This window comes from Marmota marmota, unplaced genomic scaffold, assembly GCF_001458135.2.
Source record: "Marmota marmota marmota unplaced genomic scaffold, marMar, whole genome shotgun sequence".
In the NCBI taxonomy this organism is placed as follows: domain Eukaryota; kingdom Metazoa; phylum Chordata; class Mammalia; order Rodentia; family Sciuridae; genus Marmota; species Marmota marmota.
Window position 1 is genome coordinate 3574163 of NW_025999969.1, and position 26295 is coordinate 3600457.

Here is a 26295-nt window from a genome sequence, read left to right on the forward strand (position 1 = left end):
CTCCTCATCCTCCACCATCACCCTGATGATACCTGATCACCCTAGCCTTTCTTAAGCAAGAGTTATCTTAGGTCAGTTTTTCCAGAATCCCCCTTAACCCTGATGTTTCCTCCTAGTACTTTGCTATTCACAGCCTTTCTGCTCCTTGGCTATATATTTCCTCTTGCCCATGCTGTATTTGGAACTTGAGCGTAACCTCTCCTGTACTACTACAAAATCCTATTGTTGTGGTCCCTGTATTTACCAGGTTGATCCTAAATAACATTGGCCTTACTGTTCTTTAACAAGTATCAATTTTTTCCTTAACACTTTTTCACATGTATCCTGAGGTTGGTGTGACAAAGTCACAGGAAGCCTACTGGAGAATCAAAGGCTACACAGGGCACAGATGAGTTGTCCAGTGGAGATATCTAGGCCAACCAGCTGACATTCACCAGAAGCTACCAGGTGGGAAAGTGAGACCATCCTGGACCTTTGTGCTTTAGTGAAGCTCTTAACAACTGCATGAAAGACCTTGGGCAAATCCAAAAGAAGGACCATCCCACTAAGCCAGATCAAAATGCTGACCACAGAATTATAAGTATACGAAATGGATGTTGTTTGACTACCACGGGTTGGAGTGGTTTATTGCACAGTTATAAATAACTTTCATGGGGGAGTAAGGAAGTGATTTGGGACATTCAGTAAGACTGACATTTGTGAGTAGAAATTAGAGTATCATAATATAGTGGATTCTCAGGGCCTTGAAATTCATCAAGTCTTCATGTTTGCTACATCCTTACCAAACATCATACCACCTTATTACTGTCAGCTGCAAAGTTTAGTACCTCCTGGTATAGATCAAGACATTTTGGATCATACTTGCCTTAGAAACTTACTCCTTTGGTCTCAAACCTGGGAATGTAAGCTAGGGGAATATATTCCAAACATGGAAAAAACTTTCATGACCAAAGATGAAGTAATCAAAAATATAAAATAGAAAATGAGAAACAAGATGAATATCCAATTCTAGAGGCATCAATTAGCATTCATTTAGCAAACGTCAAGCAGCCATTAATTATCACATTACTAGAGAATTTATGATGATCTAGAAATACTCTTACTAGGTGATTCTTGCTAAGTGAAAAAATAAAATAAAATTGTATATGTTGATAGCATGCATCAAAAGTAAAATGTGAAAGGAATATATGCAAACTGTCAACAATGGCTAGTGGAATTGTAGAAGATTTTTCTTTTTCCTCTGTTTTCCCACTTGGGCCTAAGTATGCTTCCTCTGTCTTCTTCCAAATAGTATAAAATTAGTCAGTTCTGGTCAACAAACCAAAGGAACACACAGGAGGGCAACTAACCCAGACTGGAAATTTAGGGTCCCTCATCTTTTGTCATTACCAGAGTCCTCCCTACCTTGTGGGAAATGGTGTGCAGGACAGCTCTTATCACTGTTACCTCCTTTCATTTTTTCCTACCCATTTGGTCCCAACAGAGTTGAACAACAGGTGGAAACCTTTTGTGTGTAAACAATAAAATGTTGATAATACAATCAAGAAGCTCAAATAACTAAAATTCCCATTTGGTGATGTATGGCCAGGCTAGGAGGCCGCATGCTATGGGGCAGTTTTTATGATTGTGATCCAAGAGGAAGTGAGTGGTTGGGTACAAGTGGATGGATGACGTGTTAGTTAGCTTTTTTGCCTCTGTGACAAAAACGTCAGATAAAAATAACTTAAAGGAGGAAAGGTTCCTTTTGGCTCATCATTTCAGAGGTTTCAGTCCATTGTCAGCTGGCTCCTTTACTTTGTGCCTGAGGTGAGGCAGAACATCATGGCAGAATGGTGAGGGCAGAGCAAAGCTGCTGGGCACACGGGAGCCAGGAAGCAGAGAGAAAGAGCGGGAAGAAGGGGTCAGCGCATATCCCCAGTTACCTCCTTCCTCCAAGTAAGTCCCACTGCCTGCATTTTCTACCACCTGCCATAACGCCATCAATGCAAATCCCTCAATGGATTAATCCATTAATGAGGTCAGAGGCCTTATGATCCTGTCATTTCCCCAGATCCCCACCTCTGAACATGGATGTCTTGGGAACCACACTTTCAACACGTAAGTATTCAGGGTGTACTTTATATCCAAACCACCACAGATTAGGAAAGAAAAAAGAATTTCTTAGTCTGGAGATCATGAAGACTTTGGGAAGTCTTCAAGGGAAGTCTCTGGGAAGGGTGGGGTGAGAGAGAGGACAGACAGACAGACACAGACACACACACACACAAACACATACACACAGAGGACTTAAATTGGATAATTAAGAAAGTTTGCAATGAGAACACCACTGCTGCCTTTTGCTTTGCTTAGGGTGAGTGCAACTGTGAACTGCTTTTAATTTTTAAAGTTGTCTACTTCTTAGGCTGTAGCCCCTTACTGATACTAGATCATGTGGTACCCTGTTTTCACATGGGTTGCATGTGATCTTCGCCAACTATTAGAGGTTGGAAAAGCACTTATACTCTCTATGTCTCAGAGAGAATTGTGTCTTCCGAAAGATGTTGAAGTCTAATCCTGGTGTCTCTGAATGTGAACTTTAGGAAGTTTCCTTTTGCGGACATAATCCAGCCAAGATGATACCACATAGAGGCAGGGTGGGCCTTGACCCAATGACTGGCGTCCTTACAAAAAAGACAAAAATTGCCACATAGAAACACATACAGGGAAATTCAGTCATGCAAAGACAGAGGCAGAGATTGGAGTTTGGCTGCCATGAGCTAAGGAATGCCAAGGACGGCCTACAACCTGCAGAAAACCAGACAAGGCAAGAATTTTCCCCTAGTACCTTTAGAGAGAACAGGGCCTGCTGACACCCTGATCCCAGAGTTCCAGCCTCTAGAACTGCATAAGAATAAGTTCTTGCTGTTTTAAGACACTTGGATTGTGGTGGTTATAGTTATTAAGAAAATAGTATACTCTGTATATAGGTTTTCTCAAATAGTGAAAATAGTGGTATTTGTGTCACGGGACTGTTGTGCATATGTCATGAGTTAGTACATGTGAAATGCTGGAATGTAGTTTGCACTCAGAAAATCAATATGAAAAGGACTGCTGAGATCCAGCCACAGGAAGGACCCACTCTGGGCTCCCAGCTAGTGGGGCCTGGATAACTTTGTGTGTCTCATTTAGAGATCCAAATTCTTCCTGGATGTACCACTTTCTAGATTTCACTTCTTCATTACTAATCTTACTGAAGCCATCAGCACTGGAAGGGAACATAGAGAAACCTCCCAGCCAGACTCCTCATGTGGCAGATGGCTCTTTAGGTCTGTTTGACTCTTGCACTTTGCAAAGCGTCCCAATGATTCCGGGGATGGATGGCAAGGGAAAGTATTTTTTTGTATAAGAGATGACCAGAGTAATGAAGAGATCTCTGAAGGCTTTTGTCCACAGAAGGCTAGTTTAGTGTTTAGGAATCTCTCTCTTTACTTTCCTGTGCTTCCAATAATTTTTCTAGATGTGTGAATGTAGACTAATAGTAGTCCTGGGCACAGGACTCCTGCTCACAGATGAATACTCTGTATTCCTGAGCTTACCTTCCCTAAAAGTCCACCAGGGGATCGTAGGAATTGAGGCCAAAGATTGATTGGCTCAATCTTGCTATTTGCCAGGTAGCCTCAAATTTCAGTTATAGAGCATAGGTAGGAGGAAATTTAAAGTATCAGATACCAGGCAAGAATCTGGGTCTAGGAAAAAAAAAGATGCACCTGATATGTGTTGGGGTTTTCTTGCAGAGGGGAGGGGTGCCCAGGAATGAACCAGAGGGCACTGAATGACTGAGCAACATCCCCAGCCCGTTTTTTTTTTTTTTTTGTATTTTACTTTGAGACAGGGTCTCACTAAGTTGCTTAGGGCCTTGCTAAACTGCGGAGACTTGTTTTGAACTTGCAATCCTCCTGCCTCAGCCTCCCAAGCTGCTGGGATTATAATGTGCACCACCACACTTGGCTGTATGTTGTTTTTTGAGCTACATTTCAGAGGCTCTTGGAAGCCATGTAAGTAAAAATAACAGATCTGAGACTGAAATTGAGCTTAGATAAGAGGTGCTGGCTGTTGAAGCTGCAATCCTGGCCCAAGCCATTTGATCACAATGAATAAATAATAATAATGATGATGGATACTCATAATATCATAATGCCTCCTTCTTTCTAGTTAATGGAACATTTTCACCTTCACTATTTTATTTGCTCCTAATAACAATCATATAGTAAATGTACTTCAAGCAAACATTGTAATTCTGAGCTCAGAGAGGTGATGTGACTTCTCCAAGGCCACAGAGCCTAGGAGAAAAAAATCCACATATCTTGACTCCCAGATCTGGTTCAATAGTTAGAATCAAACTATAGAAGGTCAGAGCTGCAAAGGACACTCAAGGCCTTCAAATCTATACCATTCCTTTCTTGGTGGAGAAACTAAGACTCATTCATAGTCACATGGCAGAGCCAAGATGAAGGCCCAGTTGTACTGCTCTTTCCAGGACATTGTTCTTATTTGGTATTTGTTAATCAGAGTAAAAAACCCCCAATAGAGCTGGGTGAGCCCCTAAGAAGGTATTGTGTACATGCACAAGAGAGACACCATAAAGAATGAGGGGGCCTGAGAAAGAGTTCGCGTAGGTCCTGAGAGTCCAGGATTCCCACTGCTGCCAGGAAAAATGGCCCACTCTCAGGGAGGGCTGGACAGAAAAGGGCAGCAGGGGCAGCGAGAGAAGAAAGAGTTGGCAGGGAGGGGTCCTGCCCAGAGCCTGGGAAGCGGGCATCCCGCAGGTGGGAAACCAGTGGTGCCCACCGTCTCAGCGGGAATAGGGATACATAGGGGCTGGGCGGGGAAGAGTCTGGGAACTGTGACTGGGTAGGAGGGCCAAGGAGGATTTACACTCTCTTCAGCTGGTGAATGGCTCAGACTCCTCTATCCCACCCCTTTGGGGACTTCAGAGCCACTGGCTCATTCACATGCAAATCTCTTGGGCAACTCTGAGGCTGACAGGAAAATAGCTCTGAACAAAGGGTTGCTGTGTTCCTCTGCGGTGGAGGCTGCCGGGCTCAAGGTATGTCACAGTCAGGACTCGGTGGAGGCAGTGATAAGGCCAGTGCTGGGCACAGAAGAGACCTGCCACGGGTGGAGCAGCGTCCTGCAGCAGTTTCATTGCACAGAAATTCTTCAAGGGCACTGCAATAGGGACCAAAGGACCCTGGGTTCTGGTAGCAGCTCTGCCACTGGGATGTCACTTCCATCTCCCCAGACAGTAGTATGTGAGAGCTGGGAGCTCCTCAATTAGAAGAGCCGACTGTCAACTTTTGGGGGATTTTGCTACCCTTAAGACTTATACTTAAATCAACTGTATTAGAAACAAATAAATTATATGGAAATTCATGACTTCCTGATTATTTTACTGTTGCTCTGTCATCCTGAGGTAATTAATGTGTATTGTATCAGGATGGCAAATGGTGTGGCAAGGTACAAGGTACACTTTTCTCCTCCCCTTCTCCCCTGCCCCAGTGTGGCTGCTAATCATTTATAGGTAGACACATCACCATCTCCAGGCATGGGTTTTCTCAGATATAAAAGGTAGGCATTAATGCTGTCCTCTAAGAGTCAGGAGGTCAAAGGAGACTCAGGGATGGAAGCAACTTATGAATTCCATCATTACCTGGCAGCATTTTGCAGGACCCCATCTCCGGCCTCTTCCCTATCTCCCACCTGTTCCTGTTGGTCTTCAACCCTCACTCTACCCTCCAGCCATACTACCATCCTGGTGTTCTTCAAACACATCAGGCCTATCCCCTCTTGTTGGAATGCTTTTTCTCCAGAAAGCACATGGCTGACTTCCTCCCCTTCTTCAAGTCTTGACTTAAAGGTCACCTCCTTGAGGCCTAGTCTGCCTACAATATTAAAATCATAAAACCCTCCTAAGCCTATGCAGACCCCTTTATCTGCTCGATTTCATTTCTTTGCCTATCAATTTAGTCATCACTGCATGATTCCCTTGTGAGTTTGTTTAGTGTGCAACCCCTCCCTGGCAGGGATCTCTGTCCTAATTGCTGTTGCATTCTATGTCCTAATAAATTGTAGGTTACTCAGTAAAAACCTCTCTTTCCCTACCTTTTGACTCCAAAAGGTAAATCCAGGCTCTGTTTTTTACCGAGATGTTTCCAGGAGTGTTCTTTGTGAGCACAAGCACACGCAGGTGTGCCTCTGTGCCCCCCTCCCCCCAGAGCACTCTTCCCATACTGGGACTCCACACTCACAGCATTCCCTGTCCCAGCTTGGGCCCCTTCCCTCTGTTTTGCAGCACCCAAGATCTCCTGCTGTTCACACTTCCTGCATAAAAAGTGCTTTTTTTCACACTTTCAGGAAGCTCATTTTCACTTCCTGATTCTTCTGAATCAGCTGGAATTGGTGTTTGGGACCTGGTGTCATTGGAGGGGAGAATCCTGCTGGGGAGTACAATTGAAATTCATGAGAAACTTTCATCTATTTCTCGTTTCCTTCTGGGGCCAAGGCCTCCTGTCCACTCCCAGAGAATTAACAGAGCTGCTGCTGTGGCTGGGGTCAGTGCAGTACTAAGTAAACAGAGGACTGCACAGAATTAGGATCCCTTTCAGAGGATTTATCTCTCAACTACACAGCAGATTGCAGACTGACGGATATGGCCCCGGGAAGGGGCAATGCACTGGGGGTCCCTGGCCAGCAGAATTGGAAGGGCTTAGAGAGGTCACTTAATCCAATTCTCTCACTGGGGAAACTGAGGCCCAGAATGGACCTGGGACTTTCCTAAGGTCTCCGCAGGAGACAGTGACTGATTTCCAGGCCAGAGTCCTTTGCTTCACACACAGTATGTCTTTTCCTGTCCTTCTCCAGGGTTGTGCTTGCTATTGGAGAAAACATAGACATGGCCCTTGAACTCATGGGGCTGCAGTCCAGTGGGGTTGACCTTGAGCCCAGATAAATAGACCACTTTCCCATTCTTTGTAGCTCAGACTCCATTCCTTATTATTTTTTGTAAAATGTATTTTCTCTTAAAGTCAGAATAAAAGAAAGTCCTCTAACAAAATGTAGACATCATTGGGACCCTTAAGAACCCTCAAGGTCCTTTTAAACATTACTAAATCACTATGGCAGACACTGTTGTCTTAGACATAATGCCTGGCCAGGAAACCTAGCAAGATCCTTTCCAGAATACAACCTGCCCGAGAAGGGCCCTTAGAGAGACAGAACCATGACTTGGGAGTATGAGCACCAGGGATGGAGATCTGACTTTTCTATAGAAACTCGGACAAATCCATTTGTACCTCTGTTTCCATTTCTGGACGTTAAGCATGATAATCTCTGGTCTCCCAATCCCATGAGAATCGAATGAGGTGACTGACTAGAAACTGCCATAAAACTTGTGAGGCCACAAGGTAAACACACAGGACAAATGAACAGCCTCCTGTGTTCCAGCAATTCTTTCAAAGGGCATTTCCATGAATTGATTGGAAGCACTGAATGGCGAGATCACTGTCGTGTACTGCTAGTTGGTGGGGGAGTTGGAACAGAGGAGAAAGATGACGTTCGTCAAGCACCTAGGGATGCCAGGCAAGCACTTCATTGCTCACACCACCACCATCACTGCCAGTTCAGTCACATTTATTGAGCTAACAGCATATGTGTCAGGCATATGTGATTCAAGCTCTTAACTTATTAAGCATTCACAATTAGCCCACAAGAGGGGAATCATGATTATCCCCATTTTACAGATGGGGAAAGGAAACCAGTGGGAGGTGAAGCATCAGCCCCAGGCAGATGTAGGACCTGTCCCTGGCTCTGACTGTCTCTAAATCGTGGGCCCAAACCGTGGAGCGCCACTGTCTTTCGCGGTATTGATTCCACCTACAGCCATTATTTTTATTTACTCCCTCTCATAATCTGTGAGAAACATGCTGTATCCACTGTGAATTTTTTTTCTACTGATGACAAAGCTCATGCTCAGGGAGATGGAGAAGTTTGGCCAAAGGGAACTTCACTCCTTAGTGGCAGAGGCAGAATTTTGCCCTTATGGGTCTTTAAACCTTGTCTCAAAATCTGTGCCAGCATTTCCCAGACAGCTGGATTCCAAACTCAGTGCGCTTCCGCACACTTTCATAGCTCTCTAAATCTGCTTGTCCTCTTTGTGATACTGCTGGTTACTGGTGATGAGTTCAGCTCCCTCACATGTTGAAGTATAACGCTAGAGAAGCATGAGGAGGCAAGCATATAAAGCAGGGTTTATTTTAAAAGGGGTAATATAAACTTTTCAGGAGGAAGAAGGGGGCCATGGTTGGTATCCTGGTCTCCCAAGAAGTGAGGGTGTTCTACCTTTTTAACATCATAGAGTTTCTTTGTTCTCCTGGTCTTTCCCCCCTTATTAATCTCTCTTCTTCCTGAGGAGGTAATGGAGGCCCAGGAGATGCTCTGGTGGAATGCCCCAAAAGTGAGAAACAGATGGACTGGAGGGGTAAGGTGGAGTGATCATGGCAGGAAGGGGGTCCAGGGTACATTAATGAACAAGGTTTACAACTCTCTGTAGGGAGGGACAATCCCTGGGACAGGTTACCTTAGCAACAGGTTGGAGCAGGGGCAGGTTATCTTGATAAGGGTGGAGGAAGGGCTGTGAAGCATTAGCATTTCAATCCCTCAGGGGCAGTCTCCAACTTTCCTGGACCCAAATTGACCTCATTTCTTTGATCCAACCCAATTCACCTATCCATACTGACTGCCTGTCTTTAATTCTGGCTTCATTAGTGTTCCTGATCTCCATTGCTGGGAGAGTAGCACTCTGTTGTCCTAACCTGACTGTGAAACCTCTGATTCCTCCTTCTCCCTCTCCCGTGCACAGCCAGTCCCTGTGGCATTTACCTGCATGGATCTCTGCCTGGGCTTCCACCGTGCTCCTGGATCTCCTGGGGTTCCTTGAAACATATGTTAGGTTCAACTGGCGCCTCATTCAATCTATTCAATACACAACCCAACATGGCCTTTTCAACGACTCCAGTTTCTTTGGCTTTACTCTTTTAACGCTCCTTACCTATTTTTCCAGATCAAAATTCCTCAAACATACCCCTAATTGTGTCACCTGCATCCTGTCTCTTGCCCCCAAACATTTCATAACTTCTAATTGGATCCCCTAGACTGAAATGCCAAAAAATGCCAGGCATAGAGCGCAGGTGAGGGAAACGGGCTGCTTTGTGCTCTTCAGACAGAAACATACAGCACAGGAAATGCACAGTGATATTCTTCTCAAACAATATCTTCACGGATTTTCCTGTCCTCAATCGCTTTCACCTCTTCTGCTTTTTGTAGAGCACTGGGGGAAAATATTTAATGTTCTTCACGGTATGAGAAGCAGGAGAGAGGTGAGGAAGCTTTGGCCTTCGGGAGCTGTCCAGATTGGGGGACTCACCTATAGGACTGTGTCTACCTGGTCCAGCTGTGTTGTCATACAGCACACCATCAAAATTGCCAGATGTAGAGATGCAAAATTTTGTTTGGATCAGAAATTTTATGTTGACATTATTCATTTTGTTGCTGTTGTTATTATTCTTTTTTTTTTTTTTTTTTTTTAACATAGAGCCAGACAATTCTAGGTTGGTCAATAGCATACATCTGTAGGATTAATTCAACCTGTTGATCATGTGTTTGTGGCTTTGGGTGTGTGTGCTGAGGCCCACATTTACCAACCATTTCTTAGTCTCTCCCTAGGTGATCTTTCTGGGCTTTTCTCTTGTACCTCCCTAAAACACATCAAAACTGCCCCATTCCATCCTCCATACCATGGTGGCTCTGCTAAGATACCCCATGTAAGGAAGCACACTGTTGAATTCCTATGTATCCTTCAGGACTTAAAGAAGCATCAATTGTTTCTGAAGGCTTTCCTGATCACACAGAAATGACCACTCCCAAATATATATGTTTTCTTATGCCCTTTATGCTGCTTTGTTTGACTTTAATTTATCAATTATGTGATTATCTCATTACATACTATGAAACCAAATTCCTGGAGGGCAGGGCTACCTTAATTATCCTTGTGGGGCCAGTTTGGGTACAGTGTGCAGTGTGGAATAAGTTTTCAATAGAATGCTTGGATTTCATGATAGAAAATGAAAGGTTTTCAGAGTGGTGCAATCACAGCAATGTTTAAGAATCCTCTGGATATATGTGAAGCGTGGACTAAAGCAGATACCTGATAAACTTTGGGAGGTATTGCAATAGACTAGATAAGAAGAATAAAAAAAATTGGAACTAAGGCTAACAAGTGGAAAGGATGGGAGAAATGTTGATTTCATCAAGGACAGCGTAATAGGAGAATAGTGGCATTGCATAGAAGGAGCATTTGACAGATATCAACCGAATTTATGCACAATGAAAGAGAGAGAGAGAGAGAGAGAGAGAGAGAGAGAGAGAGAGACCAAATTAGGTGATCCATGCCCCTTTTTTCAATGAACAGATGCAATGAAGTGAACTTGAAAATGACACGTGTGAATCTTCTGTTCTCTTGGGACTTCTGGTTTCTAAATAATTATGCTTCTTTCTGTAACTAGTGCCCTGCGGCTCCTTTCTAAGTCAACTTTCATCTGGTGGTCAACCAAAGGACCAGTAGTTTGTTCCATTACAGAAAATAATGTCCCTTCTTGACAAGTTAAAAGATAATATTCTTTTATACTTAGGGGATTTTTAAGCATACATTTGACCATAGGCGGTATTTGCCTTATATTACAACTTTAAATCCTAATCATTCACAAGATGGGAATCCACTAATAAATCCATTAATTTTTTTTAGAAAAGACTGAGTATCTTAAGATGTAAATTCTGATCCAGAAATGATGCTGGCCAGTGCATTGCCCTTCCCCAGGTTTTGGACATGACAATGATGGAGGTAGACCTTGATTTCTAAGGTCTTAGATGCATAGAATATCAGTGTTAGGAAGACCTTAGACACCATTTAGCCCAACTCCTTGCATTTGACAGAGTAGGAAAGAGTCCCCTCCAGTAGTAGTTATGTGTCCACGGTCAGTTAGTACAGAATGTCTAGCAGGACCTAGTCCTCCCTTCCCCCAGTCCAGTGCCTGTGCTCTGCCCTTTGCCTGTAGCATCAGCCAGCTGCGATTCATAGGCCTCATCACTGCACTTCAGAAATCCACAGCAGCAGTCTCATTCCAAGGAAGCAGATAATTCTGTGCAGATGTGCACGTGCCTCGAAGACCAAGGACCGCGGGAAACCAGGCTGGGAGGGAATTTTCATAAATGTGAACATCCCGTCCACAGCCCTGGACTGGGATCCTGTTCTTATTCAAGCTACTGTTGTGCAGTCAGCAATTCTGCCATGGCCCCTGGGATGGGCCTGGGTGGGAAGGGCAGATGGTGGGCTTGGATTGGGCTGGAAAGGATACCTATGAGCTGGAAGGTCCTTTAAAGTCCACTCCTCAGCTTCAGGGGAATTCAGTCAGGGAGTAAAAAGCCTTAAAACAGGGGATCTAATCCACCAAAGGAAAATCAGTCATATTTAAAATGCCTTTTAAAGGACAGTCGTGGTAGGATATATTTACATGCTCTACTCAAATAATGTGCCACTAAGACATCTTCAGCAGACTCTAAGCTTTAACCAGAGTGTTAATAGCCATGGTACTTTGAGAATTGGCTGCAGTAAACATGGTATTCCTGTTTTCTGGGATTATCCTATCTAGGATAATGAGGGCTTAGTGGATTCATCTGAGAAATTCTGGCAAGAAGAATTAAAATTAGAATTCTGGAATTTAAGGTACCTTAGGGATCATCTAATGCACCTTCTCATTGACAGGTGATATAACAGAGTTTTGGAGAGTGGTGTTGACTTATCCTGAGTCACATGGCACACTTGCTCATGCTTTTTATTCAAATGGAAAGAGACCACCTTCTCTCTCATTCAAAGCCAGAAAAAGAGCTAGAGCCTGGGGATGGGAAGGAAATTTGAAAAAATGAACAGGTTTCACTCTGTGTATAAGATTTCTGGATTAATCCAGAATTTAGAGGTGGAGTACTACAGTCTCTTCCATTCAGTGAGAACTTGACAAGAGCAAAAAAAACTAGAGCCATAGTTCTCAAGGTGCTGCAGAGTAGTGACCAAGGAGGAGGAGCAGGCAGAGTGAGCTTTGGGGTCACCTTCACCCTGGGCAACTCCACTTCTGTCTCTTTTCTATATTGGGCCTAATTGAAGGGTCATTGGAAGAACATGTTCACTAGGGAGAAAAAATTTTAAAACATCAACAACCTGGGAGTCGATGTGCCTTCAGAGGGCCTCTGCAGCCTGACATTCTGTGGGCTCTTGATTCTTGAGGGAAATTGTTCGGAAGTGTGTGAACAAGGATGCAGGGTCCTGTCTCCCTGTGAGCACCGGTTATCAACTGATGAGGATGCAGCTTCCTACAAAAGTGAGATCTGCTCATGTTCCCTGGCTGCCAGGGACATGGCTGTAGGGACGCTAGTTCCAAGCAGGGAGGGCATTCCAGTAGAGTCACTATACAAGCCCCCTTCCCAATTTCTCCAAAGGAATTAGACAAATGCATCTGATTCAGAGATGCAAGGTCTGTAGGGCACTTCAGGTAGCAGATTAGTCCATGAGTTGGCTCAAATAGATTGCTTCTTTGCAATGCCAAGAGATCATGTTTTCTAGGCTCTTCTCTTTTTATAAGGGACCAGATCTTCTGCATCCTGGTAAGGTGATAGTTCCTTGCACAAGGCACCCAAAAAACTGCAGCATCCCACCTGGCAGTGTTCTAGGACACTGACAATGTCTGGAGACAGTTTGGGTTGTCATAACTGCAGAATTCTCTGGCTCTAAATGTCAATAGTGCTGAGATCGAGAAACCCCGATGTGCAGCATCAAGGGCTATTTCCCGTGAACTCAGAATATTTAGTTACAGCACCCCACGTATAAAATGAATTGAAGAAGGGTGGAGCCACAATGTCTCTTAGTAGGTCTTCCCCATCCTGTGCCCTTGGAAATACCTGTAGTTTCCTGAGGCTCGGTGGAGCATGGCTTGTGGGCTCTTTGGTGTGGCCAAAAGAGCATAAGATTCAAGGCCATAGAAGGGGATTGGGACCTGCATCTGCCATTCACCAGCTGTGCAATGTTATGTGAGTAACTAAAACTTCCTGAGTTTGTTTCTTTGTTGTGAAATGGGAGAGTAGTTACTATCTCATAGGTTTGTTAAAAGGTTTAAATGAGATAAGTTCAAAAGCACCTTACAAACTCACTACTTTGTTGTGGATAAAACATTTTAGCTAATACAAGGCTCCCCTTTGCTGAATGACTGTGGGAAAATAAGACCACAAGAATACTAAAAACACATACCATCCACTCTGAAGTTATTTGATGAGAACCTCTCCCAGGAAGCCAGAGAGAGCTTAGAAAATAGGTTCCTGGGTCTACGTACCTTTTAAAAGTAGGTACAACTTTAATAAACTTGATCTCTCAGAATTCTCTGATCCTTCTCTGCCCCACTTTAAAGTGAGAACATCTCACTCATGGCAATTTTTTATGAGTACTCTCTAGATTCTAGGAAATATTGTTGGATGTTATATCCTCTTCAGCTCTCCCCTAAGACATTTTTAAAATACCCTTCTGATAGCGACTTCCCTTGCTACCCATGCCCTTTGCTGGTGAATTGCCAACTCCTTAGCCTGGCATTCAAGGCCCTTCAGAATTGCACGCTGACCCTCCCTTCCAGCACTGCCTCCTCCTGCAGGCTCCAGCATACCCTGCACTTTTCAATCACTTGATAATTATTTGGGGGAATTGGGCAATGCTTTCTAATACTTCATCTTCGGGTACAATTATGGCTATGTGTCTGTCTGACTGCTGCTTCCTCGGGGGTCTCTGTTCCTCTTGCCTTGAACCTTGGAGTGGGAACTAGTGAAGACATTTCAGATGGAGAACAGAATTGTGTGTAAGTGTGCGAGTGTGTGTGTGTGTGTGTGTGTGTGTGTGTGTAGGGGATCAAAACTAGGGCCTTGGGTTTGCTAGACAAGCGCTCTACCACTGAACTTCACTCTCAACCCTGAGAATAGAAAGAAAACAAAAATGTTGTGTTTGGCTGGCTCACACATCACTAGCCCAAGTTTTCCTCATGGTCTTTTCTAGTTCTACCTACTCAGCTTGAACTTGTCACCCCCTACCACCTTCATTCATCACATTGTGACCCTGTGTGGCTCCCTCACTAGATGCAGCCCTGTGAAGGAAGAGACAGTGTCTAACCCACCTAGACTTCTTTAACTCCTAGAGGAGAGCCTGGCCTCATGAGAGAACACATTGGTGGTCTCACCTTCACGTAGTCATATTCACAAAGGTAGGAAGATTCCAAGTTGAAGTGCATGAAGTAAAGCTTGATCCGAAACCCCTCTGGGACAGTGATATTCCAAGTCACCTCTGAGTCACTGGGATAGGAGTCCGGATAGCCAGGTGACTGGATCTGGCCAAACATGTCATTCAGCTCCACGGTGTGGGACGAAGCCTTCAACAGGGAGAAGCACAGAGCATGACAGAGAAGGAGCCACCTGAAAGACACGAATGTGGTTCCACTTACATTCCTGGACACAGGGCCCCAGCATTAAACTGAGTCAGCGGCCTGGAGACCAACTCCTCAGCATATCCCTACTGTAGATCCCCCCATCTGGGCCTTGCTTACCTCGTCTGTAATATGGGAGGAAGGAACTAGGTGATTTCTGAAGCTGCTTCTAGTTTTGCTCCTTTAAAAGTTGGATAAGAGTATTAAACTTTTCCAGAAAGTACCATATTATTTTACTATTGAAAAGGTAACTTAATAATTACATAAAAGTTGGTCTCATTTCTTCAGTTTGGCTTCCTTTAGGAATCATAAACTCTTTATGCATTTTTCTAAAATGTAAGTAATAATAGCATGGTAATATTGGGATGAGATTTACACCCTGTGGTGGAATCTGGAGACTTTAAACCAATTTAATATTTTGAAAGAAGTGTTGCATTACCAAATCAGTCATGGCATGCAAAATCTTGAATAAAATTGGAATGAGCAAAGGAGTTTCCTTGGTAAGGTTCTAATACAAGGGTTAAAAGCCTCTAATTCATTTCTGTAAGAATCCAGGATAACTGTTGCAAAAAGCAGGAAGGGAAATTCAGTAAAACTCTCAGAACATGCCAAGCGCGGATGGCGCAATAAAGAGGCAGAGTAACCAAGGCTGGTTGAAGCCTAAATGGTCAGCACTTGCACCTCAGCAGCTGACAAATGGTCGCTTCCCACCAACACCCAGGGACTTTGAACTCAAACATCCAAACATGGCTGGACAGCATGTCTTCTCACAGATTCCTGCTCTCGTTTCTGATTTCTTTTAGTGGTGATCTCATCCACCAGCTCCCTCAGCCTGAAAGGCTGCCATTCCTCCTGCCTTTTACACCACATATAATCATCACCGAATCTTTTTGACTCTTCTGCCTGTTTTGGAGACCCATCTCTCTTCCTCTCTAGTCAATTCCTTAATTTAAACCCTCTTATCTGGACTATTTCTATAGCATCCTAACTGGTCTTTTGGCCCCCTTATGCCATTCAGCAATCTTCTGCTAAAGCTGGTTTCCTATGACATAGATGCCACCATCGTGCTGCACTATGTCTGCAGGTACAACCCCTGCCTCGGAATGGCTGAAAAGTCCCTTTTGGGTCTGGTGATGATCTGCCCGTCCAGCCCTCTCTCAGTGCCAGTCAGGCCATCCCCTTCCATACCTCAGCCCCATGGCACATGCTCTGCTCATTGCTCATCTGCTGATGTCCCATTTTTTCTTCCTGGGCTGTGAATTATCTCTTCATCGCTCCAGATTCCACAGCCCCCTATTGGAGTGACTGCCACACTGCAGTGCTTCAGGCCCAGCCTTTGAAGTTGAGTGTACTTGGGTTCAGTTCCCAATTCTCCCACTTACGGCTGTGAAAACATGGGCAACTAGTTTCTCTGAGTCCTAGTTTCCACATATGTAAATGAGGATCATCGTCCCTACTTGACAGGATTCGTATGAACATTAGCAATAACATATGTCAAGGATCCAGTGTAGAGTCTGCTATATTGTAGATTATAAATGAAAGAAGGAAGGGAGGAAAGAGAGTCTGAGACTGACAGACCAGTCTAAGAATTACAAAAGTCAACGTTGCGAAACTGTGACAGCATTTTTGGATTAGTAGTTTTATCTTTTCTAATCAGGAAGTTGCTTCCCGGCCAGGACTCCCAGTCATGCATTCAGATGTATATTTGTATATATGCATACAGATGAATTTTTGAGTGTATACACACAGCAAGAGAAGTACATTCATAGATTATCTGGCTATTTCATGTATTATTTACATAAAAGATAAATAGATAAATATAAAAAGGTCTGCAAGGATAGACACCAAAGTATTATTAGTGGTTGTCGGTGGAATAGAAATAGGAGTGTTTTTAGTTTTGTGTATGCAGAATATTCACATTGGTCTAGAAGGACCATGTGCTATTTTTTCAATAAAAAGAAAATAAAGTAGTATATTTTTTTTCCAAGGCTCTTATAATAGCAGCATGTGGGATGCTATTAAGAAAACAAAATATTTTAATCCAATTGCCACTGTCAATATTTTTTTTTTTACACCAATCTGTGAAGGAAGGACCTCAGAGGCAGTGATCAGGGAAGGCACAGGTCCAAGTTCTACAGTGAATTAGGAAGGCCCATTCCAGAAACTCCAACTTGCAGGGCCTAGGACTCGAGATTTCAAGTGAGGAAACGTACTGTCATTAGCAGGGTTGGGAGTTTATGCTCATCCATCCCAAGGAGGGGAGAGTAGATCAACTTGAGGCCCTGCTTTTATTTATCCTACCCATTTTAAGGAAATGGTGGAGCGTCTGAATTTGTTTTCTTGTCTATTATCTGGTGATAATAATGGTTTCCCACAGACCTGCTGTCCTCAGGAGCTTTGGAACATACTTGGTTAAGTGTCCAGCCCTAGGCAAACATTATTGCTGATTACTCCGTCATGCTGCTTCCCAAAAAGCAGGTGTTAGGCATAAGCTTTGGCTCCCAAACTGGACTTCCCTGCAATAGCGACAACTGATTACGTAAGGCTGAAAGGTCAACTTTCTCTATGTCTGCTTTTTCCAGACCACATAGAGGAGTGTCTCAGATTCCTCAGGCCGAAATATGTCAAGGGCTGGTGGATGACTGGTCCGTCTATCCTAGAAGCCCCGTGCCATGTATGGTGGGCAATTGGTCAGTGTGGGAGGAAGGCCTGTTGGCATCTAACACAGTTTCAAACATACAAAGCAAATATCTCCTTTCACATAATGGGCCTGAGCATATGCTTGCTTGCTTGCTTGCTTTAGGGGCTATAAATCGAAGAATCTAAGTGGCAGATTTCATTCCCCATCACACCCTCTGAATGGTTTTGGCTTCTCATATACCAGGCACCAGCTGTACAATTCCTGACACCTGTTATCTATCCTGTGGCTCATCAAAGAGTTGAGCTACGTTTGCTTGAAATGTCAAAAGTAATATACAGAGCTGGGATTTCATGGGCTCCTCTGTGGGTGCAAGCTCTTGGGGATGTGTGAAGATGCCCCTTGGGGATATGACGGAGCAATAGGTGGCACTTTCTAGCCTTGCCACTCACTCCTCTCACTTCAACGTACACAACACCAGGCCTCCCTTTTTAAGTTGAGGAGTTGGAAGGGACTGTTGAGCTCCTTACGCTCCACCCTCATTTGACAGGTGATGAAAAGAATACCCCAAGAGATGTCACATCATGCCCAAGACCATATGGTGAATTTGCTTCATCGAAGAAGGGAATAACAAAGGCTCACAGAAGAAGTTGGGTCCATGCCCATATCATGCCCAGGCAGCTGGCCAAAGCAATTAACCCTGTGAAACATAATTTTAAAATCCATGGCTTTGGGGAAATTTAAAAACTACTAATGCCTGAGCCCTCCTCCCAGGAGCTTCTGGTTTAATTGGCCTGGGCTGGAGCCTGGGCATGAGCATTTAAAAGCACCACAGGTTATTCTAGTGTGCACAGGACTGAGAGTCTAGAGGAACATAGTAGGAAAAAAATGCTGTCCTCGGGGCCCAAAGAAGATCCAAGTTTGAGACTGGGCCTTTTCCGGATCATCAGTGTGGCTTTGAGAAACTTGCTCAACTGCTTTTATTCTCCCTTATCCATAAACCCTTTGTCATCCCCAATCTGTAGACTAGGTGACACAATGCACATGAAACTGCCTTGCAACCTCTGAAGTGCTTACGAGCATGTGAGGCAAGACCCTTTACAGACTTTTCTAGTGAAACCCTTTTCTAGTTGCTGCTTTGCTATTCAGCAATTGCGATTCAGCAATTCAATTCAACAAATATTTATTGAATGCCTAGCAGGAAACAGACATTATGTTAGGTGCTGGTCCTACAGAGATGAAAACACTGATCTCCCTGCTTGTCACAGAAGTCGGCATTTAAATAAGGAGGTACTCCAAAGACAATAGGAGACATCGCTCCAAAGCACAGAACAGAACAAAGGAGGAGATGCTTGCTCTGGGGGATGGAAATCGGAGAAAAGCAAGTGATATTTGAAAGGGATCAAACCCAACAGATCTTTTAGGTGGAAAATAAGGAGGAGGATTGCTCTAGGTTAAGTGACAAGCATATGCAAAGATACAGGATTATCACTGAGTCCTGTATTTTGGTGTAGCTGAGGCATTAGTGGTAGGTAGGGTGGGTTCATTTCCTTGGCAGGTGAATCAGATATGGTTCAAAGTAGATGGGCATAAATACAATTTTGTTTTTAGGGGAAAGAATGGAAAATGAAGTTTGATGGCAAGTTCAAAATTACAATGGATTTAAAAAGAATGAAATGATTGAATTAACATTAAGGACTCGAGTATCTCTCTGCACTACAAGTAATTGGAATTCAGAGTTATGCAGCCGAAGCCGTTCATTGGCCTGGACTCAGCAAAGTTGCTGGGTGACTTTGCAGAAGAGAAACAGACAGAAACATCCCCCCGATTTAGAGAAAAATCAAAGGGAAAAGAGCTACATAGGGACTTATAGAGAGAGAGGTTTTTTTAATATATATTTTTTTTCACTTTTTTGTATATTTCTAGTAGCAATAACATTTATAAATAGCAAAACTAATTAGAGTGGTTGAGTTTCCAGACCTGCAGAAAAAAACTTGTAAGGAATGTCTGATAAGGAACATTAAGTAAGATGAGGAATAAGAAAGGTTGAAGAGCTTCAAATCAATTGGAATTTAAAGTTTAAAGTCCTGGGCTTTGGAACTCCAAATTATCCTTAAAGAAATTGTGGTATCCCTTTAAGAGCCATTTGGTGCAATTCATAGCCTGATTCATGTCACCAGCTGCCTCTGATTTCAGTGAGAAATGCAGAAATTTATAGGGAACTGTAAAATGGGGACAGGTTTTGAGTTTTCTAAATTGGGGTTTCACAGGAAAACTTCTGAAACCACAGAGCTGGGCTGTGGGAAGCCGGTTTCTTTTCCGGTCAGAACAAATAAACACACAAATACATATCTAACTCTCAAAGTGTTGGGAGAGAGGACTCAACGGTCTTTGCAGAAGAGGAAAAGGAAAAATCAGCCTTGTGGGCAACGGGAGGAGGTCACATTGACCAGTAGGCAGCACCCTGCGCTGGCAGAGGGAGAAATTCGAGCTTCAGCTGTGCCCGACAGAGCAGGCTTTGCACAAACTCCAGCTTCCTAGGGGCATGTCTCCCGTGCATCCAGCCTCCCCTTCAGTGGAAGAGAACCTCCACCCCGGCCACCCACAGGACATGCAGGTGAGCCTGCCCAGAGAGAGGACGGACCCTCTGGGCCACTTGACACTTGGTTCCCCAAAGGGCACGGAGCCCTCTCCTGCCCTGGTACTCACCTCATTCTCCTGCCTTGCACGCTCCTGACTGCCTGGCCTGGGTCCCCTCTGCCGGACTAGTCTGTGAGATCGTCCCCGGTGTGGTGTCAGCGATGTCTTATCTTTGTTCTGAGGTCCCTGTGTGTCTCTGGAATTGGCTGGCATTCTCCATTCAGGTCACGCCTTCCCCTGCCTGCAACAGATCCCCTCTCCCCCTCTCTCCCTCTGGCTTTTCCTCTCTCCTCTCTCTCTCTTTGCTCTCACTGCTCTTCTACACACTCGGAATCTGTCTTCTTCCTTAAGAGATCTGCTCTGCCAGTCCCCTCCTTTATCCTGTGTGGCGGACTCCAGCATTGGAGAGAAAACAACTCAGAGCTCAGATAGGTATTCCCGCCCCCCCACCCCGTGTGTGTGTGTGTGTGTGTGTGTGTGTGTGTGTGTGTGTGTAGGAAGAGGGCGGGAGAGGGACAAAGTCTAATTTCTTTTCAGCTTCCCATGCCTGAAGTCTAAATTTTTTTTTGCTCTTCTTCAGGACATCAGCAAAAGAACATGAATTACACAGAAAGAGCCAACTAAGAAGGCAACGCTAGCATCGACCCTAGGAAGAAAACATGTTGCAAATGCCAAAGCCTCGGACTATCTGCAAATGACTACAGGTTTTCCTGTGAGCCGAACCCCTAGCAGACAGCATGTGGGAGCACCAAGTTCTGCAGTTAGTTACTTGTCTCTCCCCACTTAAAAGCAACTCGGTGCCATTTACCAACTCAGAGTATGCAGAGGTCCAGTCCAGCCTAGGAAGGACCCCTCAGTGCCAGGAGGCCAGGAGCCCCAGAGGTGTAGCAAGACCTGGGCCCATGTATGTGGCTGTGTCGATGGTTTGTGGAGAAATGTAACACTGGATCAGAGCTGAGCTGAATAATAAGAAACACCTTCTCTATAATATTGGTCCCCCCACACTGATAAGTCCATCTATAAGAACTTCCTCCACAATATATCAACCAACATTGAGGACGGAGAGGCAGGTTTGGGTGTGAAACACAGGTTTTATTGAGCATCCTTTCTGTGTTAGAGCATCTTCTCTGCGTTCCTTAAATTACTTTTCACAAACTTGTGAGGGTCCTACTATTACATATTTCTTTCTTTTTCCTTTCTTTCTTTTCTTTTTTTGTTTTAACAAATGAGGAAACAGGTTCAGAGATTATCTAATTTGCCAAGTTTACCTAGCAATATATTTATTACTCCCCACCACTACTACAACAGATTAATTGTCTTCAGTTATTTTTATATTTTAAAAAAGGTGGATAGTAATATTATTCCCATTTTCCATATGAGATAACTGCCCAGAGAGGCTAAGTAACTTGCCCAGAGTCACACAGATAGTGTTTGAGGAAGAATTTGAGCTCTTGTGCATTGTATATCATTGCTTCTTACTAATATATTATAATGCATGAGGTATTTCAAACACACAGCACACATACACACAGCATTCACCGAGAACCCCAATTTGATTCATTTTGAGGAGAGCATTAGACTCAGAGACAGAACTTAGCTATAATCTTTTCTTTTCACCCAGGCTGATTACATACTTTGGTCATAATAATTTAATATCTCTGATCTTATTTTTGCATTTGCAAAATGGAGGTTGCCATGAGGCTTGAGATGAGATTATGCCAGTGAAAGGGCTATCTTAGTTGTCGAGAGGGCTACCTGCTACTCAAACCCAGGAGGCAAATGCGTGCACTCTCTCTCTAAGACACCATTCCTCTGGCACATTTTGGGGACGGATGACTTGAGCTCTCACTGTAAGTCATGTCCCATTTTCGCTCCAATCTCATTCCACTCGGGAATGTCGGTCTTGCCAAGCCTGGCGTTATCAGGAGACTGTGGTCAAAAAAACAGGTACAAGTATATCAGATGAGAACATATGTTTGAACTCAGGCACAGTTTTCACAAAATGTTGCTTTCTGTTGCAGGCAGGGTAAGAGAAATCGCCTTTAAAATTCCCATTAAAAAAGACTCTTAGGCTCCTCAGACATCAAATAACTCTCACAAGACAACATTTTAATGATTTAAGTGTAAATGAATCAGAAACACATGGACTGCATTTCTTTTGGAATACACAAAGGTTTTAAAACCAAAGGAGAAAGAACTTGGCAAAATGCACACAGTGCTGCGCAGAGGGCCCTGCCCAGGAAAGACTCCCTGGATTCATGCTGCCTCTGAGCTCGCCCTCCCCGATTTTAGGGGACACACTGGGAAATGCAATCATCTGTTCTGGTTCTGGGCACAGAGGGAAGAGCTTGGAAGAGAAAGTCACCGTTCCCTCTTGTTCTCAAGTGTCATAGAACAATTAGGCCTCCCAGAATAATTTCCTGGCAGTGTTTTTCCAAGGCTGCCAGTGTTCAATGGCAGGCATTTGAAATATGTTTGAAGCCAAAGTTCTGCCAATATACAGCAGATCTGATATGTGTGCTTCCCTGGGATTTAGCCAAGACTCAGAGGACATCTGCATGAGAACTGTAACTGGCTCAGTGAGGGATCTCGGGAGAGTCAGACGGCATTTGCGACAGTGTCCTGTGCTTTTGATGTGAACTCCTGGATGTCATTATCAGATTGTGGGTGGGGCAGGGGAGGTATGTAAGGGACCGGGACTAGGAGAAGTGGACTCAGTGTCTGTGAGCTGTGTGTGACCTTAGGAGAGTCATTTTCTTTCTTGGGGGAGGACATCAGTTTGCTCAGCCATCAAATCCATGCATTGGACTCGGCTGAACTTACGGAGCACACTAATGTGAACTTGAAGGTCGTGCAATGATAGTGTGAAGGAGGCTCAGTGGATTGTGAGACCACTGAAGAGTCAAGGTATCTTGAGTACCTTGTATCTTGAGTACTCAAGGTATCTAGAGTAGTCTTCGTCATCTTGGCACTTGCTTTTTCTGTGGTCACCATTCGTTACTCAGAATTCCTTCATAGATATTCGGGGGAGGGGGGAGAAATAGCCCTTAAAGGGTTTCAATGAGTTTTTTTTTTTTTTTTTAAGTTTGACAAAAATGGTTTAAAAATGAATATGAGGAACTAATAGTTTATTTAGAATCATACAAGTGTATGGTGTTGGAGGTGGCCTGGCTGCTCTTGGGTGACGGTCAGAGGGGGGTTTCAGAGAGCTTACCTCTGTGGAATACTGCTGCAGCATTCCCACCACTGGAGGATTTTGGTTTACATGTTCTACCAAAGTATTTATTTTGTGTAACTCCTGAGTGCAAGTTTCTGGAATTCCATGAATGTGTCCGACAATGCAAAGAATTTGGGTGATAGGTTTTTTGGCAAAGCCCGAGATCCAGGGCTCCCTATAGAACAAGCTAAGTAACTGATAAATAGATCCAAAGACCGTAGCTAGAGTTAAACTTTGGGTGGTTCAACATATTGACTAACTGTGTTGAAAGTAATTTAAAAAATGCCAATCCTGGAGCTACGTCCCAGGAGATTTAAATTCAATGAATCTTTGTAGGGCATCTGAATCTGCAATTTTAGAATCTCCCCTGGTGTGATTTTGCCATTTTTGGTAATGTAACATAATGGTACATCTTATAATTGATGGTGTCTTAGATTTGATGAGATAATACCTAGTAATACCACACTCTTTCATGTATGTTTTTGCATGTAATAGTCACATCTTTTTACAGATGAAGACCACATTGTTCAGAGAAAATGAGTGTGTCTGTAAAGGAATGATCATTGTCTAGAGTTCAGGCTCCTGATCCCAAATCCAAGGTTTTTCCCCCTCATCTGCAGACTTCTGATACTTCCTGTGGAATTTAAATATTCATGAGTCATGCTGTCATGGGATTACACAATTTTTCAGAGAAGGAAAAAAAAAATAGCTTACATTTAAAAGATGAACTCTTAGGCTCTGATAGGGGCTAATTAAGCCCCCCTTGAACTCATATGTTGACATCCCAACCCCAGTACCTCGGACCATGACTTTGGTGGCTTAAAAAGAGGTGATTAATTACAATGGGGTCTATGGAGTAGGCTCCAGTCCAACATGACTAGTGTCTTCTGAAGGGATGAAGACACAGTTATGCAGGGGAAGACCACAGGAAGAAGACAGCATTCTTCACACCCAGGACAAAAGTCTCAGAAGAAACCAAACCTGCAGGACTTGATCCTGGACTTCAAGCCTCCAGAATTCTGCAAGAATATATTCATATATATTAATTAACTCGTGATTGCACTAATTAATATGATGAGTAATTAATAATTATTAGTACATCAACATACCATTCACACCTCACTAATTTTCTCACCTAAATCCATCCTGTACCCATTATGGTCCTGTCTACTCCCTGTGTCTCCCCTCCCTGGAAGTTCTCCAGGAATTAGGGTCACATGGAACAAGCAGACTCGACCACGGGCCAGGAGCCAGGAGCCACAAAAAGCAAACAATCAGCTGGGAGTTCCACCATTTTGGGGGATAGCTCTCAGATCTGGGAGGAGTTAGGACCCTGGCTTCCCTAACTCCCTACAGCTATTTCCTGAACATTACTTTCCCACCCTCCTTCCAAATTCTCCTGCTCTTTTTCCACTCTGGCTGTTCCACACCCTTCTCACCTCTGTCATTCCTTCACTCTTTCCAGAAGAACTTAGGTTTGTGGCACTGTTGTTCACTCTCCTTCCCAATTCCAACCAAAAAACCCTGGGGACACTAGACTCTCCAGTTCCATCTCCATCTTTGAAGAAATATTTGTTTCAGTTTTTCAAGAAATGAAAAATATGTCATTAAGCCTCAGTCTGAAAGGATCTACTAAGCCACAATTGGGACATGTAGTAGAAGAGTTATATCTAGGAGCATTTACTAATCTTTCAGTATATCAAGGAAAAAATATCTTAAAAATTACTGGAGAACAAAAGTTAAATTGTCTACAAAAGAATGAAGATCAGATTAACATCAGATTTCTAAATTGCCATCCAGAAATAAGGGGAAAATAGAGGATCGTTTAATGTGCAAAAGACATTTAAACTTATAATCGTACACAAGTCAAAAGATACTATGTACAGTTGAAGATGGAACAAGGATATATTCAGACTTTAAAATTTACCATTAAAGACCTTTTCAGAAAGAATTACTGAAAAATGTGTACCAAGAGGGACAAAAATTGTTAGAGATAGTGTTGACAATACTGTGGAGAAATGGTGTTATGGTTTAGAAGATATGAGGTATCCCCCAAAAGTCCGTGTGTGAGACATTGCAAGAAAGCTTAGAGGTAAAATGATTGGATTATGACAGCCTTAACCTAATCAGCACATCAATCCCCTGATAGATATCAATTGGGTGGTAACTATAGAAAGGCAGGTTGTGGCTGGAGGAGGCAAGTTGTTGGAGCATGCCCATGGAGGGGAGCAGTCTCTTTCTGCTTCCTGGTGGCCATGTCTGAGCCACTTTCCTCCACCACACTCTTCTGCTATTATATTCTGCCTGATTTCAGGTCCAGAGCAGTGGAATTAGAAATCTATGAAATGAAATCTCTGAAACCATGAACCCCAAATAAATTTTTCTTCCTCTAAAATTGTTCTTGGCAGGTCTTTTGATCACAGTAGCAAAGAAGCTAACTAACACCAATGGGTATATTCATACAATGCATGTGAGTGTATAAAGTGACAGTTTTCTAAAGGGTGATATGGTTCTATTAGTGAAATAAAAATGTGCTTATCTTAAAAATCAGCAATTTTACTTTAAAAACACCCTCACAATATATAAACATTTTTGTTGTAGTATTATTTGTCAAGGAGAAAACTGGGCCTCAACAAAGAGTGGCTAGTTATAAAATGTTGTATTCATACCATGAAATATTAAACACTAATTAGAAAGAACAAAAATGATCTATATGAATCAATATGGATTTGACTCCAACCCTTTTTGTTGGGTGAAAAGGGCAGGTTGAGTAATGTACATATCTTAAGTCCACTACTATTATTGTGTTCCTGTCCATTCACCCATTTAGTTTTGTTAATATGTACTTTTTATATTTAGATGCTCCAATGTGGAGCATATATATATATATGTATAACTCTTATATATTCTTGATCACTTTAACATTATACAGTGACCATCTTTGTCTTTTGTGACCAATTTTGACTGACAGTCTATTTTTGTGATAAAAGTGTACCCTCCCCTACTCTCTGTTTACCATTACGTGTGATATCTTTCACTATCTTTTCATTTTCACCTTATGTGTATCCTTAAAGGTGACATGAGTCTTTTAATAGGCAGCAAATTATTTCATATTGTTTTCTACAAAAAAAATCTTGTCTTGTCATTCTATCTTTCCACTGTAGAATTTTATTTACATTTAATAAAAGTTTTGACGGTAA

The 26295-nt window shown here is 43.2% G+C and overlaps 1 protein-coding gene and 1 long non-coding RNA gene across 6 annotated transcripts in view; one reads left to right on the forward strand and one right to left on the reverse strand.

Moving 5' to 3' along the window:
- Window positions 1–20299, reverse strand: part of Masp1 (MBL associated serine protease 1) — a 67245-nt gene extending 46946 nt beyond the window's left edge. For 2 of the 5 annotated variants that reach the window (XM_048804047.1, XM_048804045.1), the window contains exons 1-3: window positions 19948–20299; window positions 15789–15984; window positions 14358–14589 (exon numbers count right to left, since the gene is read on the reverse strand). In XM_048804047.1, the coding sequence (XP_048660004.1) occupies window positions 14358–14589; window positions 15789–15817 (261 nt within the window). In that variant the 5' untranslated portion in view covers window positions 15818–15984; window positions 19948–20299. The remainder of the gene's footprint in view (window positions 1–14357; window positions 14590–15788; window positions 15985–19947) is intronic. The other 3 variants (XM_048804048.1, XM_015499974.2, XM_048804049.1) reach the window with 3 other exon arrangements.
- On the forward strand, window positions 19017–26295 carry LOC125617097. Its single transcript, XR_007347939.1, has 2 exons — window positions 19017–19855; window positions 20459–26295. It is a non-coding gene; the product is annotated as an uncharacterized LOC125617097 (long non-coding RNA).